Source organism: Trachypithecus francoisi, unplaced genomic scaffold, assembly GCF_009764315.1.
Source record: "Trachypithecus francoisi isolate TF-2019V2 unplaced genomic scaffold, Tfra_2.0 Lachesis_group20, whole genome shotgun sequence".
NCBI lineage: Eukaryota > Metazoa > Chordata > Mammalia > Primates > Cercopithecidae > Trachypithecus > Trachypithecus francoisi.
The window spans coordinates 7,090,383-7,107,431 of record NW_022681466.1 but is presented as its reverse complement, the minus strand read 5'-3'; the positions used below and the strand labels follow the sequence as shown (position 1 = coordinate 7,107,431).

The 17,049-nt window shown below is 58.0% G+C and overlaps 1 protein-coding gene across 6 annotated transcripts in view; it reads right to left on the bottom strand.

Moving 5' to 3' along the window:
• Window positions 1–69: 69 nt before the first annotated feature.
• ITGB4 (integrin subunit beta 4) overlaps window positions 70–17,049 on the bottom strand; it is a 40,663-nt gene continuing 23,683 nt past the window's right edge. For 2 of the 6 annotated variants that reach the window (XM_033182210.1, XM_033182211.1), the window contains exons 22-42: window positions 16,760–16,863; window positions 16,378–16,436; window positions 16,233–16,256; window positions 14,773–14,921; window positions 14,503–14,682; window positions 13,405–13,553; window positions 8,785–8,989; window positions 7,567–7,724; window positions 6,970–7,150; window positions 6,722–6,859; window positions 5,480–5,662; window positions 5,259–5,390; window positions 3,851–4,060; window positions 3,022–3,261; window positions 2,660–2,818; window positions 2,034–2,183; window positions 1,271–1,459; window positions 1,029–1,184; window positions 781–945; window positions 577–687; window positions 70–471 (exon numbers count right to left, since the gene is read on the bottom strand). In XM_033182210.1, coding sequence (XP_033038101.1) covers window positions 332–471; window positions 577–687; window positions 781–945; window positions 1,029–1,184; window positions 1,271–1,459; window positions 2,034–2,183; window positions 2,660–2,818; window positions 3,022–3,261; window positions 3,851–4,060; window positions 5,259–5,390; window positions 5,480–5,662; window positions 6,722–6,859; window positions 6,970–7,150; window positions 7,567–7,724; window positions 8,785–8,989; window positions 13,405–13,553; window positions 14,503–14,682; window positions 14,773–14,921; window positions 16,233–16,256; window positions 16,378–16,436; window positions 16,760–16,863 — 3,182 coding nt within the window. In that variant the 3' untranslated portion in view covers window positions 70–331. The remainder of the gene's footprint in view (window positions 472–576; window positions 688–780; window positions 946–1,028; window positions 1,185–1,270; window positions 1,460–2,033; window positions 2,184–2,659; window positions 2,819–3,021; window positions 3,262–3,850; window positions 4,061–5,258; window positions 5,391–5,479; window positions 5,663–6,721; window positions 6,860–6,969; window positions 7,151–7,566; window positions 7,725–8,784; window positions 8,990–13,404; window positions 13,554–14,502; window positions 14,683–14,772; window positions 14,922–16,232; window positions 16,257–16,377; window positions 16,437–16,759; window positions 16,864–17,049) is intronic. The other 4 variants (XM_033182212.1, XM_033182213.1, XM_033182214.1 and 1 more) reach the window with 4 other exon arrangements.

The window sequence follows — 17,049 nt, the reverse complement described above, 5'->3', positions numbered from 1 at the left end:
ATGTCAGAACCGCTCCCCTACCCTAGGCGAGCACCTCTCAGGCCCCAGAAGAATGGGCAAGGCAGGGCCTAGCAGTAGCAAAACTGTTTATTAAGTGCAGAACAAAGGCTGGGTCCTTGTGCTGCTCCCAGCTCTTTGGTTACAAATAGGTTTGGGCCCAGAGAGGGGGTCCTTGCCCCCTTCATGCCTCCCAGGAGACACCTAGCCCCTGCTCTTGTGCATGTGGGTGGGCTGGGCACCCAGGGTGCAAGGATGGAATAGCTGAGGAGGCTCTGGGAGAGGAGTTGGAAGGACACCTAGTGGGACATGGTGGGGGTGGGGCAGGGTGGGATCAGGTTTGGAAGAACTGTTGGTCCACCTGGGTGCTGAGGGTTCCGCTGGTGGTCAGCGTCCGGCTCACAAACTCCTGGGTCACATGCCGGGTGAGGGAGCCGCCTGCCTCCAGGTGCTGGGCCCCCAGGGTCAGCCCATCTGTGGAGGAGGAGGCATTAGATGACCTGGCCTGGGGTCTGCCCCTCTCCCTCTGCTAGCTCCCTGTCCTGGGAGAGCCGGGACCCCCTGGCCCTCAGTGCTCACCCACTAGGAAGGGCTCGGTGGCGCTGGTGTGGGTGGTGGTGATGCTGCTGTACTCACTTTGCAGTGGGTGCTGGAAGAGCCCGGCATGGCTGCCCAGCTGTGGGAAGGGGCCTGGAGTGGGCAGATTGGCTGGTCAGAGGGTGGTGCCAGGAGAAGGCACGGCCCGAAGAGGAGTGGGAGGTGAAGGAAAGGACAGGTGCCTACCTCCATCCTGGGACTCTATGGTGATGATGCCCTCGCGCTCTGGCCCGAAGCCCTCAGTGGTCCTGGCCTGCACCTTGAACTTGTAGGGTACGTTCTCGCTGAGGCCCGGCACGGTCAGCCGGCTCTCAGGGCTATCTCCATCCACCCGGAATGTAGTGGCTGGCCCTGAGCAGGGAAGCTGCCTTCAGCCTCTACAGCCCCCTGTCTACCCCTCCCCTGGCCACCCCTGCCCCCGGGGCGGGCAGCACCTCCTCCTTGGGCCATCTCACAGGTCACCAGGTAGCCGACGATATCCCCATTGGGCCTCCGTGGCCGCTCCCAGCTCAGCTGCAGCGAGTCTGGGCTCAGAGCAGTGAACACTAGTGGGCCTGGGGCGCTGGGAGTGCTCAAAGTGAAGGCGGAGCCTGGGGGCAGTAGAGGAAGAGCGTCAGCATGTGGGTGGGTGGTGGGCATGATGGGGGCAGCTGTGGGGCTGGGGGAGGCAACTCACCTGGCAGGGGACAGAGTGGGCTCTGCGGGTGCACCTGGGATTCGATGGTGATGACACCCTCACGCTCTCGGCCCCAGCCTTCCTGGCTCTGGGCCCGCACGCGGAACACATAGGAGTGGTTGGGCAGGAGGTCTTCCACCACCACCGAGGTCTGGGCAGGGTTGGGGATGTTGAGCCGATGTAGCTCGCCTGAGGGGTCAGGTGGGGGCAGAGAGTAGCACAGTGTTACTCCCACCCCTGGCCTGATCCCCCTCTTCCCTAAGTTGCCATCAAGACCTGGTTATCACCCACCCAGAACTAGCTGTGGTTTGGGTACAGGTTGGGTACAGTATGGTATGGCTGGTTGTTCAGGTTGTGTACTATACAAGAGTGGAGCCTGTAATCCCACTCATGTTTGGGTAAAATCCTGCGCCCTGGTCATGCTGCTTTGAATGTCCTTGCCCAGGGAAGTGCCACTTCCTCGTTCCCCCAAAGGCATCTCGGGCTCTAGGATCGCAGCCCAAAGAGGCCTTGTTAGGTGAGACCTAGCAGAGAATGACCAGGAGAGAGGCCCAGGGAGATGGGTGAGGCCTCAGAAAAGGGGAGGCAAAGAAGTGGGAGGGGAGGCAAAGAAGTGGGGTGGGAGACCCTCTCAGCCTGGATGGGGGCTTTCGCGCTCAAGGGATTTGGGTGGGTTCTGACACAGCCGAGGTGCCCTGTGTGTCACCCTGGGGCCAGGGCTCGCGGGGCTGCACCCCACAGCCCAGCAGTCGCCATGTCTCACCGCCGTTCAGCAGCTGGTACTCCACGCTGTAGCCCTGCAGTGGCCGCTCGCACCGTGGCTCCTGCCAGCTCACTCTGAGAGATGTGGGTCCCAGGGCAGAGAACACCAGGCGGGTGGGCGTGTCGGGCACACCAGCGGTCAGGCGAGAGTCTGGGGACAGGAGGTTGCAGTCAGAGATGCAGGGGCTAGGGTCTCAGCGGGAGTCACAGTGCTGCCCCCGACCTCCCTCCCTTGACTAGCATATCTACACTGATCGCTGGCTGGACAACTCACCCTGCAACACCCTGTCCAGGCTGCCCAGCACCTACCACACATCCTCCAGGAGGGTGCGGGCCCTGCCTGTGCCAAGAGAGGGTGAGCCGTGAGTCTGCCAGTCCCACCCCCTCAATTCCTCAGCTGGCCTGGCCCCTCTCCTGCCCCAGCCATAGCCCCGCCCCCTGGAAGGGCAGAGGCAGTGTTAGGCATCAGCACTGATGGTAGGGCAGGTGGTTAGCGCCTGTGGGCAGGCGGGGGTCCTGTGGATGGAATGGAGGGGACGCAGTGGGCACAGCTGGTGGCTGCTATGGTGGCTGGATGACAGATGGAGCAGGACAGCTGTGGAGACAGGATGGCCACCCCTGTACTACCTGGGCCCCAGGAGGGCGCTGCTGGCCTCCCAGCCAGGATTATAGAGTCTCGTGGGCCCCTGGAAGGGGGGAACCCTTTCATCTGAGCCCGACTCCGGGACCCCAGAGCCCAGGACAGCGGAAGCCTGCTCCTCCCGTGTTCCCAGATGGGAGGGAGGCCTAGGGCAGGACAAAACAAGAGTGAGAGGAGCAAGGAGTGTGCATGCATAAGTGTGCATGCGTGCATGTGTGCGTGCATGTGTACATGCATGTGTGTGTGTTGGAGAATGGACCGTCGGGACAGCAGGCAGAAGCCCGAGGCTCCAGGAGCTGGAAGAGAGGAAGGGTTAGTGGGAGAGGCAGGGTTGGCTGAGGTCACTCACCGTGGGAGGAGACGGAGGTGAGGGTGGAGTAGTCCCTGGGCATTGTGGTCGAGTGTGAGTGTTCCGAGCGGGTCAGCGAGTGGTAGTCCCGTGTGAGGGTGGAGGATGTGCTTAGTCCACGGTGGGGCACGTGTGGGCTCAGGTGGGTGCCATAGGCAGCAGCACCCGTCGTGGTCATCCTGTGCAGGGAGTTGGCGCTGCCCGGGAAGGCAAAGTCCATCCGGCCATTCACCAGGTGCTCTGCAGGGGGAGAGCAGGGCCCCTTGGTCAGGCCTGCCCCAGACCCAGGCCCCAAGGAGCAGGTTTGGCCCTGCACATTCCTGGTCATCCACCCTCTGGGTGGCTTTTGCTTAAATACAACCAGTTTCCCTCAAACCACTAGGGACAGAGGCCCTCTGTCCCTGGAGGAGCCCAAGGGCCACCCAGGCTTCCACAGCCCATGTCCTCTGGCTGGCCACAATATCGGTATGAGCACAGCCGATCCTGGCAGCAGTGGGGGATTTGCCTTGGGGAAATCCCGAAGCCTTCCCTCCTGTCCTTTGAGGCCCCTGACGGGTCTACTTGGGTGCCAGGGTCCGCTCCCCGAGCAGACTTCTGAATTTGCACTCCCTGGCCAGGCAGGCACCATAAGGGCCCAAGCGCCCGCCTCGGGTGTCCCCTGGCACTGGGCCCTGCCTCTGAGCAGCTGTGTCCCCCAGCCGCCAAGGCCCCAGCCTGGCTGAAACTGGGGCCCCGAGGCAGGGCAGACACCCACCCCAGGCCCCCAGGCCCGCGGGCGTGAGTGAGGCTGGGTGGGTGCGGATCGGGGCGCGGCGGGTGAGCCTGTCACCTCCGGGGGGCCCGGGTGTCGCACTGCGGGGCAGGCTGTCCCCCTTCCCGCCCGCGCCGCCGTCGTCCGGGGGCCCGTGGGGCGCCTCGGCGTCGGAGGAGCGCCCGCTGCTGGCCGATAGGCGCGGGATGAGCTCCGGGGGCAGCCGCCACGTGACGCGCCGCAGGTCCAGCTCCTCCCCCAGCAGGGGCTCGAACTTCCAGCCGCAGCCTTGGGAACAACGAAGGGCCGCGTTGGCACCGCCTGGGAGCGCCGGGCCGAGCAGGGTCAGGCAGGGGAAGGCCGGAGGCGCTGCGAGGGGAGCCTGTCTCCAGCTCCCGGGATCTCAGGGTGTGTTTTGGGAGAGTAGATGCGCAAGGCCGGATGGGGAAGGCCCGCGGCAGGTGAAACGCAGGTGAAACCCTCGCGCGGCTGGAGCCTTTCCAGATGAAGGAGTGCAGCCTTGGCACAGCTGGAGAGGAGAGACCCCTGACCCACCAGGAGACCTGGGGGAAGCCTGGGCTCTGTCACCAGCTGTGAGATCTCCCTTGCCTTACTTAACCTCTCTGAGACGCAGTTTCCCATTTGTACAATGGAGAGAGGAATCTCGCCCCTGCCTGCCTCCCAGGGACTGTTCCGCAAGCCACCGAGCGCTTCACAGGTAGTGTTAGAAGCAGCTGAGCTGGGGTTCCAGAGTCACACCAGCTGCACTCCACCTGAACCCCTTAAAATGGCTCCTTAAGCCCAAGCTCAGCCCCGTGAGGGCCAGTATGTGTTCACTGGGGGCAGCTTAGGGCATAGGCAGGGACGGAAGAAAATAAAAATGATATACATGCCCCAGAGGCTTTTCCACTCATGGTACTGTGTGATTGGTATCCCATTATACAGAGCAGAAAACTGACGCAAGGAGAGGATAAATGATTCATCTGATGTCCCACAGGTGGAGTCAGAGCTGACACTGAGCACTCAGGAGGCCCAGCTAAGGGCTCTGCACCACTTTGTTCTGGGAATCAAGGAGGAAGGACAGAGCCGTTGGGGGGTGTTCTTGTCTCCTTGGCTCCCCTACCCCTGCCAGGTGGCCACCTGGTGGCTGCCCAGGGCTTCTGGGCCAGGCCTGGCCCCGGGGGGATGGCCTGAGTGTCCTGTGTGCATGGCAGAGCTGCTGAACCTTCAAGTTGTGAAGTTGTGTTTCTTCATGGTCCTGTGGGCATGAACTCGTGTGTGCTTGCACAAGGCTGTGTGCGTCTGCCCCCAGGCACTGGTTCCTGTGCCCCGTGCACAGATGTGCACACCATTGCATCTGTCCAAGGCTGACTTAACCTCCATGTCCTCTAGTTGCTGGCCCCTTTGCCCTCTCTCTGGACCCAGTGGACTCCCTCTGTACCCAAGACCCCCACTGTCTTCTTGTGGGTCCCAGGTCTCCACTCACCGGTGTCATCGGAGACGCTGGGCCTCTGGCTGCCAGATGGCGAGCGTAGAACATCATCGCTGTACATAAGGAAGCTGTCGTAGTCCTCCCCGCTCTGGGCGTCCACGATGGGGATGTCAGGGATGATGGGGACTGCAGGGTGGGGGAGTGAGCCAGGGCCCTGGCTGCTGCCCTCTGTCCCCCTACCCCGTCTGCCCCTCACCTCCCTGCCCACCACTCACTGGACATGGGCCGCTTGGGTTGGGTGGCCAGGTTGATGATGGCCTCCCGCTCGGGCCCCCAGCCGGCCCCGTTGCGCGCCTTCACCGTGTAGCGGTAGGGCTGGGACTCCCGAAGGTTCTCAATAAGCAGCATCCGGTTCTTAGGATTGTCAACCAGCACCTTCTTCATGGGCCCGATAGGTCCTGGGGCAGGGAGAGTGCTTCAGAGGGTCACCCAGGTCCCAGCCTTGTCCCAACACCAGCCCTGACACAGGACAGTCGTGCATCCCCTGGACAGCACCCAGGGGCTGGGGAGCAAGGCAAAGCCAGCCACTGCTGAATTGCTGCCTGTGGAGCCCCGAGCGTCAGCATGACTGGTGTGGACATGTGTCACCAGCCCTCCAAGGGACTCTGCTGAGTAAGTGGCAGAGCCAAGGCTATAGTCAACTTCAAGTTGGCCTCGATGTCACCTCTACCCATATATCCATGGTGCCTCCCAAAGAGGCAAGGGCACGCATAGGGGGTTGCCCACCCCTGCCTCCCTTCCAGGACTGGAGAAATAACTGTTCTGCCAGGCACTCTGATCTCAGGCTGCCAGATAAAACACTGTATAAAATAATCTTTTTTTTTTTGCAGCGGAGTCTAGCTCTGTCACCCAGGCTGGAGTGCAGTGACACGATCTCGGTTCACTGCAACCTGAGCCTTCTGGATTCAAGCAATTCTCCTGCCTCAGCCTCCTGACTAGCTGAGACTACAGGCATGAGCCACCATGCCTGGCTAATTTTTAGTAGAAACAGGGTTTCACCATGTTAGCCAGGCTGGTCTTGAACTCCTGACCTCAAGCAGTCCACCTGCCTCGGCCTCTCAGTGTACAAAATAATCTTTTAAAGTGCTATCTGAAATTCAGAGCCTCCTGTATTTCTGTTTGCTAAATCCGGTAACTTTCCTCTTGCCCTAAGAAAACCATGCAAGTGTGAGCTCCCTGGTTACCTGCATGGGGAGGGGTACCCCTGAGCCTGTGACCCCACTCCACATAGGTAACCACCCACCCTGCAACCTTCTGGGTTTGGTCTTAGAATGCAACCTAGCCCAAAATCTGGCCAAAACCCTAACGATGCCTCAGGCTTATCTGCTAACCAGAATGAAGGCCTCGAGTGCTCTGCTCAGCAGGTCCAGGGAGTGACCCAGAGCTCCCTCCCACTTTGTCCCCTCCCTTTCCGTGGCTGTTCTCTCTGCCGGCAGGAAGGAAGATGTGGTTCTTACGGTTGTCGTCGTTGACCAGGCCATAGCAGACCTCATAGGCTGTGATCTCACCGTTGGTCTCAGCCGGCTCAGCCCAGCTCAGCTGGGTCACCGTGGAGGATACGACATTGAAGGCCAGACGCCCTGGCTCGCTGGGCACTAGGGAGTGGGGGATACAGGAAGAGTGCTGTCAGTGGCAGAGGGGAGGGCTGGACACACTGGCATCAGGGCAGCCAGGGGACAAATGGACAGACATGGCAAGGCCTCACCTTCCTGGTGGGTGCGGCAGGACACCAGGGAGCTGTAGGGTCCCTCGCCCTGAGCCCCGTAGGCGCACACCTTCATCTCATAGTCGCAATACGGGTACAGGTTGGTGAGCTCCACTGAGGGCACCTTGCTGTCGAGCAGGTGGGCTTCAGACTCAGAGTCACCCTGAATCCAGTACTTTACCTGCCCCCAGGGACGGGTCCTGGTCAGCAGGGAGCAGCAGGCACTCAAGCTGCCTGTCCCTCTGCTGACCTCTGCCCTTACTGTCCTCTTTGCACAGATGAGAGACACTAAGGCCCGAGGGAGGGGCTGAAAGATCTGCCACGTGCACACATCAGGACGGGGGCAGAGCAGGTGGAGGTGTCTCCCATGCGGGGGTGGGAGGGGGCCCCATTTTAGGAAGGACAGATGTCTAATAAGCTCGGGAAAGGGTCTTCCCTCTTCCCCAGCACAGACCGGGTTTCCCTCTGACCACCTGTGCTAGGTTCCACTGTCTGCTCTCTCTCAGCGGGCCCTGGCCTCAGACGGCCCACCTCTTCCGTGAGTACTGGTACCAGACCGCCCATCCACCTGCCATGGCCCTCAGCCCCCCGCCTTACCCTGTACCCCATTGGCTTGCCAGAAGGGGGCAGCCAGTTGAAATGGATCTTCCTGGACCCGGCGGCCTTAGCGTTGGGGTTCTGCGGGGCGCCCAGGTCACCATGAGGGGGTGGCTGTGATAACACCATCTGACTCGTGAGACTCCGGTCCAGTTCATCTAATGGGACAAGCCGGGGCAGGGCAACCACTGAGATCCTGCTTTGCCACCAGGGGGCGCCAGAGACCCACTTAAACACCCAGGGCGCTCTGCCCAGCGCATTCAACTCAGACCTGCCCACCCGCGTCTCTGGACACCTGGTGCCCCATTGCTGCCACACAGAGCATCCTGCCAAGCCTGGCGGAGGACCCAGGAGGGTCTCTGGAGGAACAGAAGGAGGAGGGAGTTGGTCTGCTCCTTTCTCCCTTGGCAGCTCAGGGAACATTCCACATGAGAACATTTGCTCCCCGTCCCATCTCCACACCATACCCTGAGTATCTCACTCCTCTCCCATCTTCCTGGCAGGCCTTCTCCCAGCGGGGAGGCTGAGGGCTGATAGGAACTAACTGGCCCACCCCTTCCAGAAGCACCTGCATGTTAGTTGGAACTGAGGCTGAAGCCAAAGGGCCAGGGTCTGATGGGAGAATTCCTATTGTGTGGTGACAACATGACCTCAGCCTCTCTGGCTGTAGGGTTGCCGGATAAAACGCAGGATGCCTAGTGACATTTGAATTTCAGATAAACAAGCTTTTTCTTTTGTTGTTGAGGGGCAGGGTCTCATTCCATGGCTCAGGTGCTGTGCAGTGGTGTGATCACAGCTTGCTGCGGCCCAGACCCCCTGGGCTCAAGTGATCCTCCCACCTCAGTCTCCGGAGTGGCTGGGACTCTAGGTGCGCACCACTACGCCAAGCTAATTTGTTTATTTTTTGTAGAGGTCTCACTACGTTGCCCAGGCTGGTCTAGAATTCCTGGGCTCAAGTGATCCTCCCACCGCGACCTCCCAAAGTGCTGGGATTACAGGCATGAGCCAGCGCACCCAGCCCATTTTGCAAAAAAAGGATAAGTATGTTCCAAATATTGCATGGAACACACTTATCCTACCAATGTGTATGTTGTTATCTGAAATTCAGATTTAGCCGGGAGTCCTGTGTTTGGATTTGCTAAATCTGGCAGACCTAGTTGAGAGACCCCCCAGTCTTCCCTCTCCTCCTGCTTAAGCCAGCCCCCAGGATCTGCCTACCTGGGTCCCTGATGATGATGGTGGTGGAGTGGGGCTGGCCCAGGTGGGCCCCAAACTTAGGGTTGCTGAGCTGTACATGGAAACGGCGGATCTGGCGGCCCCGCAGAAGGGAGTCGACCTCTTGCAGCTCCAGGAGCTTCACCTGTAGCTCTTTCCAGGCCTCTCCAGGCTGGAACAGCAGCTCACCCTCCACAGGGATGTAGTCCTGGGAGTGGAGGGGGTCAGGGTCAGGGTCGTGGTTGGGGGCTGAGGCAAGAGTCACGGCCACATGCTCCCTCCCAACCTCATGGACACTGCAGAGATCATCCCTGCTTGCTGGGTGGAGTACTTAAATCAGCTTCAGGTTTTTGTGGGTTTTTTTTTTTTTTTTTTTGAGGTGTAATCTCACTCTTTCACCTAGACTGGAGTGCAGTGGCGTGATCTCGGCTCACTGCAACCTCCACCTTCTGGGTTCAAATGATTCTCACACCTCAGTTTCCCGAGTAGCTGTCCCGAGTAGCTGGGATTACAGGAACCTGCCACCATGCCCGGCTAATTTTTGTCTTTTTAGTAGAGATGGGGTTTCACCATGTTGGCCAGGCTGGTCTCGAACTCCTGACTTCAAGTGATCCTCCCACCTTGGCCTCCCAAAGTGCTGGGATTACAGACGTGAGCCACCATGTCCAGCCACGTTTCTGTGTTTTTGTTTTTGTTTTTGAGATAGGGTCTCACTCTTGTCACCCAGGCTGGAGTGCAGGGGCACAATCACGGCTCACTGAAGCCTTGACCTCCTGGGCTCAGCCCATCCTTTCCCTCAGCCTCCTGAGTAGCTGGGACTACAGGTGTGCACCACACCTGGCTAATTTTTTTTTTGTAGAGGCACGGTTACCCTATGTTGCCTAGGCTGGTCTTGAACTCCCGGCCTCAAGCCATCCACCCACCTTGGCCTCCCAAAGTGCTGGGATTACAGGTGTGAGCCACCCAGCTTCCTTTCAATGCAGTGGAACTTGCCTGAGCTTTCCAGGATAAGAACTGGGAGGGAAAAAAAGAAAATCCTTCACATAGAAGACCACTAGGTGGCACTTCAGGGCAAGATTTCAATTCCAGGCGCAGCAGCCAGGGCCATGGCTGGGGAGGCAATCTCATGCCACCCAACTCAGAAAGTGAGGTCCATAGTTGTAAAACAAAAACAAAAACAAAACAAAACAACAACAAAAAACAAACCAGGGAGCTGCCTGCAAACCACCTACATAGATATTTCAAAAATGTCAGTGTCAGTGTCATTAGCCCAGCATGGTGGCAGGTGCCTGTAATCCCAGGTACTTGGAAGGCTAAGGCAGGAGAAATGCTTGAACCCAGGAGGCAGAGGTTGCAGTAAGGCATTGCACTCCAGCCTGGGCAACAGAGCAAGACCTTGTCTTAACAAAAGTCAGCATCACGGAAGACAAAGCCAGGAAACTTTTCTAGATAAAAGGAGTCAAGACCCGTGAAAAAATTCAATGCCAAATCCTTGACTGGTTCCTGCATTGGGAGAAAAAAAGCTATAAAGGACATTATTGGGACATCCAAACAAGGGGACATCGGAATATGGACCAATTTTATTTTATTTTATATATATTTTTGGGGATGGAGTTTTGCTCTTTTGCCCAGACTGGAGTGAAGTGGTGCAATCTCAGCTCAGTGCAACCTCTACCTACTGGGCTCCACCTCAGCCTCCCAAGTAGCTGGGACCACCACCAGATCATTTTCTGTATTTTCGGTACAGACAGGGTTTTGCCATGTTGGCCAGGCTGGTCTCAAACTCCTGATCTCAAGCGATCCGCCCGCCCTGGCCTCCCAAAGTGCTGGGATTACAGGCATGAGCCACTGCACCCGGCCTCAAAGCATCTTTATACAAGTGTAACAGGATAGCCAGAAGGCAAGGCAAAAGGATCATGTTATCCCAGGAGTTCGAGAGCAGCCTGGGCAACATGGCGAAAACCTATCTCGGCCGGGCGCGGTGGCTCAAGCCTGTAATCCCAGCACTTTGGGAGGCCGAGACGGGTGGATCACGAGGTCAGGAGATCGAGACCATCCTGGCTAACACGGTGAAACCCCGTCTCTACTAAAAATACAAAAAACTAGCCGGGCAAGGTGGCGGGCGCCTGTAGTCCCAGCTACTCGGGAGGCTGAGGCAGGAGAATGGCGTAAACCCGGGAGGCGGAGCTTGCAGTGAGCTGAGATCCGGCCACAGCACTCCAGCCTGGGCAACAGACAGAGACTCCGTCTCAACAACAACAAAAAAAAGAAAACCTATCTCTACTAAAAATACAAAATGGCCAGGCGCGGGGGCTCACACTGTAATCCCAGCACTTTGGGAGACCGAGGTGGGTGGATCATGAGGTCAGGAGTTCGAGACCAGCCTGACCAACATGGTGAAACCCCATCTCTACTAAAAATACAAAAATTAGCTGGGCGTGGTGGTGCACACCTGTAGTCCCAGTTACTCGGGAGGCTGAGGCAGGAGAATCGCTTGAACCCTGGAGGTGGAGGTTGCAGTGAGCTGAGATTACGCCAGCCTGGGCAACAGAGCAAGACTCTGTCTCAAAGAAAAAAAAAACCACAAAATTAGCCAGTGTGGTGGTGGACATCTGTAGTCCCAGCTACTTGGGAGGCTGAGGTTGAATGATTGCTTGAGTCCAGGAGTTCAAGATTGTAGAGCTAGGACTGTGCCACGGTACTCCACCCTGGGCTAGAGGGAGACCTTGTCTCTTAAAAAAAAAAATTCTTCTTTGGAATTTTTATGGGGGGACATTGGAAAAATAATGAGAACAGTTCCTATCAATAAAAAGAAGTAAATAAAAATAGGATGTGGCCTGGCAGCCCGGGCCTGCTGACTACATGCTCCCCTATGTTTGCCGAACAGGCCTGTGGGCCCAGGGAGGCAAGACTTTATTACTTTTGAGAGAATTTTTTTGTCTTTTTTTGAGATAGAATCTCGCTCTGTCGCTCAGGCTGGAGTGCAGTGGCATGATCTCGGTTCACTGCAGCCTCCACCTCCTGGTTTCCAGCAATTCTCCTGCCTCGGCCTCCCGGGTAGCTGGGATTAGAGGCACGTGTCACCATGCCCAGCTAATTTTTTTGTATTTTTAGTAGAGACATGTTTTCACCATGTTGGCCAGGCTGGTCTCGAACTCGTGACTCCAGGCGATCCGCCTGCCTTGGCCTCCCACAATACTAAGATTACCGGCAGACGCCACCTCGCGTGGCCTTTTTTTTTTTTTTTTTTTTCAGTAGAGACAGGGTCTCACTGTGTTGCCCAAGCTGGTCTCCAAATCCTGGGCTAGAGGGATCCTCCCACTGTGGTCTCCCACAGTGTTGGGATTATGTGCATGAGCTACTGCACTGAACCAGGTTTTGTTTCTTTGTTTGATTTTTTTTTTAATTAACTTTTTTTTTTAGAGAGGGTCTTACTTTGTTGCCCAGGCTGAAGTGCAGTGGCATGAACATGGCTTGCTGCAGCCTAAACCTCCTGGCCTCAAGTGATCCTCCTGCCTCAGCCTCCCAAGTGGCTGGGTCCACAAGTATGCACTACTGTGCCCAGCTCATGTTTACATTATATGTGTAGACAGGTTTCGAACACCTGGGTTCAAGTGATTCTCCCACCTTAGCCTCCCAAAGTGCTGGGATTATAGGTGTGAGCCACCATGCCCGGCCTTTGTTTTTAATTATGGATTTGTTGCCAACATTTAAAAACTAGAAAGGCCAGGTGCACTGGCTCACACCTGTAATCCCTGCACTTTGGGAAGCCAAGGTGGGCGGATCACTTGAGATCAGGAGTTTAAGACCAGCCTGGCCAACATGGCAAAACCCCATCTCTACTAAAGACACAAAAGCTAGGGCAGGCATGGTGGCTCCTTCCTGTAATCCCAGCACTTTGGGAGGCCGAGGTGGGTGGATCACTTGAGGTCAGGAGTTCAAGACCAGCCTGGGCAACATAACAAGACCCTGACTCCCCAAAAAATTAAGAAGCAAAAAAACCCCACATGAAACAAACAAAAGAAACAAAACTCTGAAGCCTAAAACCCAGTCCAGCCTGTGTGCACCTGGATTTGGCTGTACCCCAGCACTGGGGCTCAGCAGTGAAGGTGATGCTGGCCCAGCCACAGCACTCCCTGCCTTGAATGGTTGCTCCTGCTGCTTGGACGAGGGGAGGGCAAATCGTTACAGCCCTTGACGAGTCTGGCCCGGGGACATGGGGTCTTTGATCCCAGCTCAAGAAGCCCAAAGCCCTCAGGACTGTGGCATATAGCGGGAGTTTATCTCCAAGAGGTTTGGCTGCCCTGTGGATCCTGGGTTGCAGGAGGGGACAGGAATGGTCTGGGCAGGTCCCTGGCCCATGAAGGAGGAAAGAGCCCTCTTGGCCTGAGTCCCTGGCAGCAATGGAGCCTCACCCAGGGTGTCACTGGCACCCTGGGCAGGTGAGACTCCCCTGCCACAGGGTGGCAGGAGCAGGTGAACATGTCCTTGGGAGGCCAGCCAGGGGCATGGCCAGCATCCGGGGACTCAAGCAGCTGCCATGTACTGCTTTGTCCTGGGAACCCAATGCAGCGCCCACGCAGCCCCCTGGGCTGCACCCTCGACCCCGTGGCAGAGCCTCACCCGGTTGCCCTGCGCAGTGCCATCCTGCGTGCGGTAGGAGACCTGAGACTTCCCGCCGTCCAGGACGCGCCGGATGACAGGGATGCGGGCCACCTGGTCCCCACGGCTGACCGAGTACTCAGGCTGCTCAAAGGACACCACATCTCTGGCTGCAAGGAGCCCGGGCACTGGTCAGTGCATGCTGGGCCCAGTCCCTTCCCACCTTCTGCTCTCCGGCAGTCCGGCCCAGCCCAGCCCAGAATCCAGGAGTCCACTTGGTTCCCTCCATGCATTGCCCTCTGGGAAAAGCACAGGAGCGAAATGGAAAATCCTTCCAGAGAAAGGTGAGGGACTGGGCGCAGTGGCTTGCACCTGTAATCCCAGCACTTTAGGAGGCCAAGGCAGGTGGATAACCTGAGGTCAGGAGTTCGAGACCAGTCTGGCCAACATGGCAAAACCCCATCTCTACTAAAGATAGAAAAATTAGCCAGGCATGGTGGCCAGCGCCTGTAATCCCAGCTACTCAGGAGGCTGAGGCAGGAGAATCACTTCAACCTGGGAGGCAGCTGTTGCAGTGAGCCGAGATGGTGCCATTGCACTCCAGCCTGGGTGGCAGAGCGAGACTCCATCTCAAGAAACAAAAAAAAGTGGGTGTGGAACAAAGTGTCCAGCAGACATCCTGGAAGGGCCAGGCAGAGGAGGGAGGCCAGGCACAGGCAGGACCAGAGACGGAGCCCTCAGCCCCAGGGCTGGAGCAGAGCAGGAACAGGCCTGAGGCCTGTGGCTTCCGGCGCAGGTGGCAGGAGGGGTCAGATGTCCACGGTGCCATGTCTTGGCCAACCCCTCCTCTAGATAGAGAGGAGCAAGGGGCTGGCCCTTATGAGGATGCAACAGAAGCTTCCATTTACTGAGCGCTCACCACCAGGCACTTTGGCAAGGTGAACAGCCCCATATTCCATAAAAGAGCCCTTACCCATTTTACAGATGGAGAAACCAAAGCTTGCAGAGGTTAAGTGACTAGCCCAGGCCACGTGGCCAGGTCGCAATTCCACTTACGCAGGAGGAACCAGTGACCCTGAGCCCCCGTCTGCCTCCCTCACTCTCCCCACCCTGACCCACCTTGCTCCTTGATGATGGTGATGTTTACCAGACGGCGGCCAAGGGTGGCAGTGCCCGCAGGTACATCGATGGCCTCCACCAGCAGCTGCTTCTCCTCGTCGTCCTCAGGCCGGATAAAGAGGGGCACCCGTACGTCCACCAGCTCCACGCCCTCCTGGAACTCCACCATGCCCCGGGCGTCTGGGTGGGTTGGGAGGTGGTCAGAGGTGGGTCACAGGGCCACACGGGCAGGAGATACAAGGCAGTGGCACAGGGGACCCGCCCTCCTACCCTGGTCTGCAGTAAGGGTGTAGTAGCCAGGGGCCACCTTGAGGTCGTGGAAGGCCCTCTGTTCCACCTGCTTCTCTGTCAGCTTCAGCAGGGCCGGCTTGGCCGAGCGGGGTGCCATCAGCACTGTGTCCACAATGGTGTGGTCTTGCCTGGGTTGAGGGTGGAGGGTTCAGGCAGGGGAGGGGTCAGGCTGGCACCTGCTGCCCTATCCCTCCTGCCTGTCCTCTCCCCTTCAGGGGCCAGGATGTAAGACAGCAAGAAGTGCAGGGTCTTCAGAGGCAGGCAGTGCTCCAGGCCCATGCCAGCCCTATGCCCTTTGCCCTGCAGCCTCAGCCCAGCCATGGCACCTCCCTGTCCTCAGCGTCCTCCTCTGTGAAATGGGCTTCTCTGCCCACCTCATCAAGGGCTGGACAGCAAAGATGCTAAGGGTGTGAGTGCTCAAGCCAGGCTGCTGCAGCCCCAGCCCTGGCTCTAGTTCTCGATAGCTGGATAACCTTGGGCAAGTCACTTAACCCTTTTGAGCCTCAGCTTCCTCATCGGCAAAATGGGAACAGCAGTGATATCTACCTCACAGGCTTGACAAGAGGGTTGGATAAGATAACCACAAGATAACCACACAGGGAAAGCCCTTAGGACCATGCTTGGCCGGTAGCAGGATCAGAAATGCTGGTCAGCCATTCTTTTTTTTTTTTTTTTCCAAGATAGTCTTGCTCTGTCGCCCAGGCTGGAGTGCAGTAGTGTGATCTCAGCTCACTGCAACCTCTGCCTCCCAGGTTCAAGCGATTCTCCTGCCTCAGCCTCCCAAGTAGCTAGGATGACAGGCACCCACCACCACGCCCGGCTAATTTTTGTATTTTTAGTAGAGACGGTGTTTCACCATGTTGGCCTAGCTGGTCTTGAACTCCTGACCTGAGGTGATCCACCCGCCTCAGCGTCCCAAAATGCTGCGATTACAGGTGTAAGCCACACACCCAGCTAATGGTTCTTACTGATGGCCATGTGCTGTGATTCTAGCTCTGCTGTCCCTGCATCGAGACCCCCTCCTCACTCCCTCTCTCTCCCCCTGAAGGGCCAGGACTTGGAGTAGGACCTGGGGAAAAAGGTGTGTAACCTGCCTGGCCTCCAGAGGTGCACCCAGGATCCCTGGAGCGGATGGAGATGGGTACCTGCTATCGCTAGTACTGGGTGGGGGGCTGGATGATCACCTGTATGAGGGCAGGGATGGGGCTGATTTGCTTTTGCCTGCTCTAGTCCAGGGGCCACTTCATAGCAAGCACTTCACATTAGCATTTGTTGAAGAAATGGTCAAAGGAACGAATGAAGGTCCAAACCCGACGGACACATCTGGCCCTCCCTTCCTATGGGATGGAGATGGAGCAGGGACGGACGAGGCAGATGGCTGGGCGGGGGACAGGTGGGCAGGAAGTGGGGGCTGTCTCACCTGCCAGTCTTTTACTCACTTTTTCCCAGCATTGGGCTGCTGCCTGTGGGGACAAAGAGGGTGCTGTGAGCTAGACAGCCCTGAAGTGGAGCCTGGGGGCTTCAGCTCCTGGAGTCGGTGGTAGGAGTGGCTCCCCAACCCAACCCAGGCACCCTGGGACTCACCGGAACTTGGTCTGCTGCAGCTTGTGTACACCAGAGATCTGCCTGTAGACTTCGTTCAGCTGCCAGGCAAGGGAGGGGTATGAGACTGGGCCTAGGCCACCCCATGGTAAGCCCTCAGGCTGGGGACCCAGGCAGCCTCTGTACCCAGAGGCCCTCAGGGTTGGCTGGGGCATGCCCCATGGGGCCGCATCCTGGGCCCAGGCTCTGGCCTCCTGCCCTCTGGAAACAGATACCAGGATGCCCCCTGCCAGGCACAGATCCAGAGAGGCCCTTCTCCCCTAGTGAACGAATCTTGGTGCCACGACTGTGTTCGCTCTGCCCTGCCCACCCCACCCGCCCTCATACCCACATCTCTGGCCAGGCCTAGCTCCTGGGTCCTTACGTTCTCCTCCACCTCCTGGCGCAGCTGGGCACACTCCCGAGTGTCAGGCTTTAGCAGGTTCTCAGTGCAAAGGCGGGCCAGGCGCAAGGACAGCCCGTAGGGCACTAGGGAAAGGCAGTGGGAGGGAGTGAGATGGATGTGGTCAGCTCCCTGCATGACGGGCACCACAGAGCATCCCTCCAGCAACCATGCTAGGATCCGGGGATGCGTGGCCTAGTGGCATGAGGTTCATAGCGTCATCAGGACAGGGCAAAAGGTGGCTGAGCCCTGTCCCTGCACCCCACACCCAG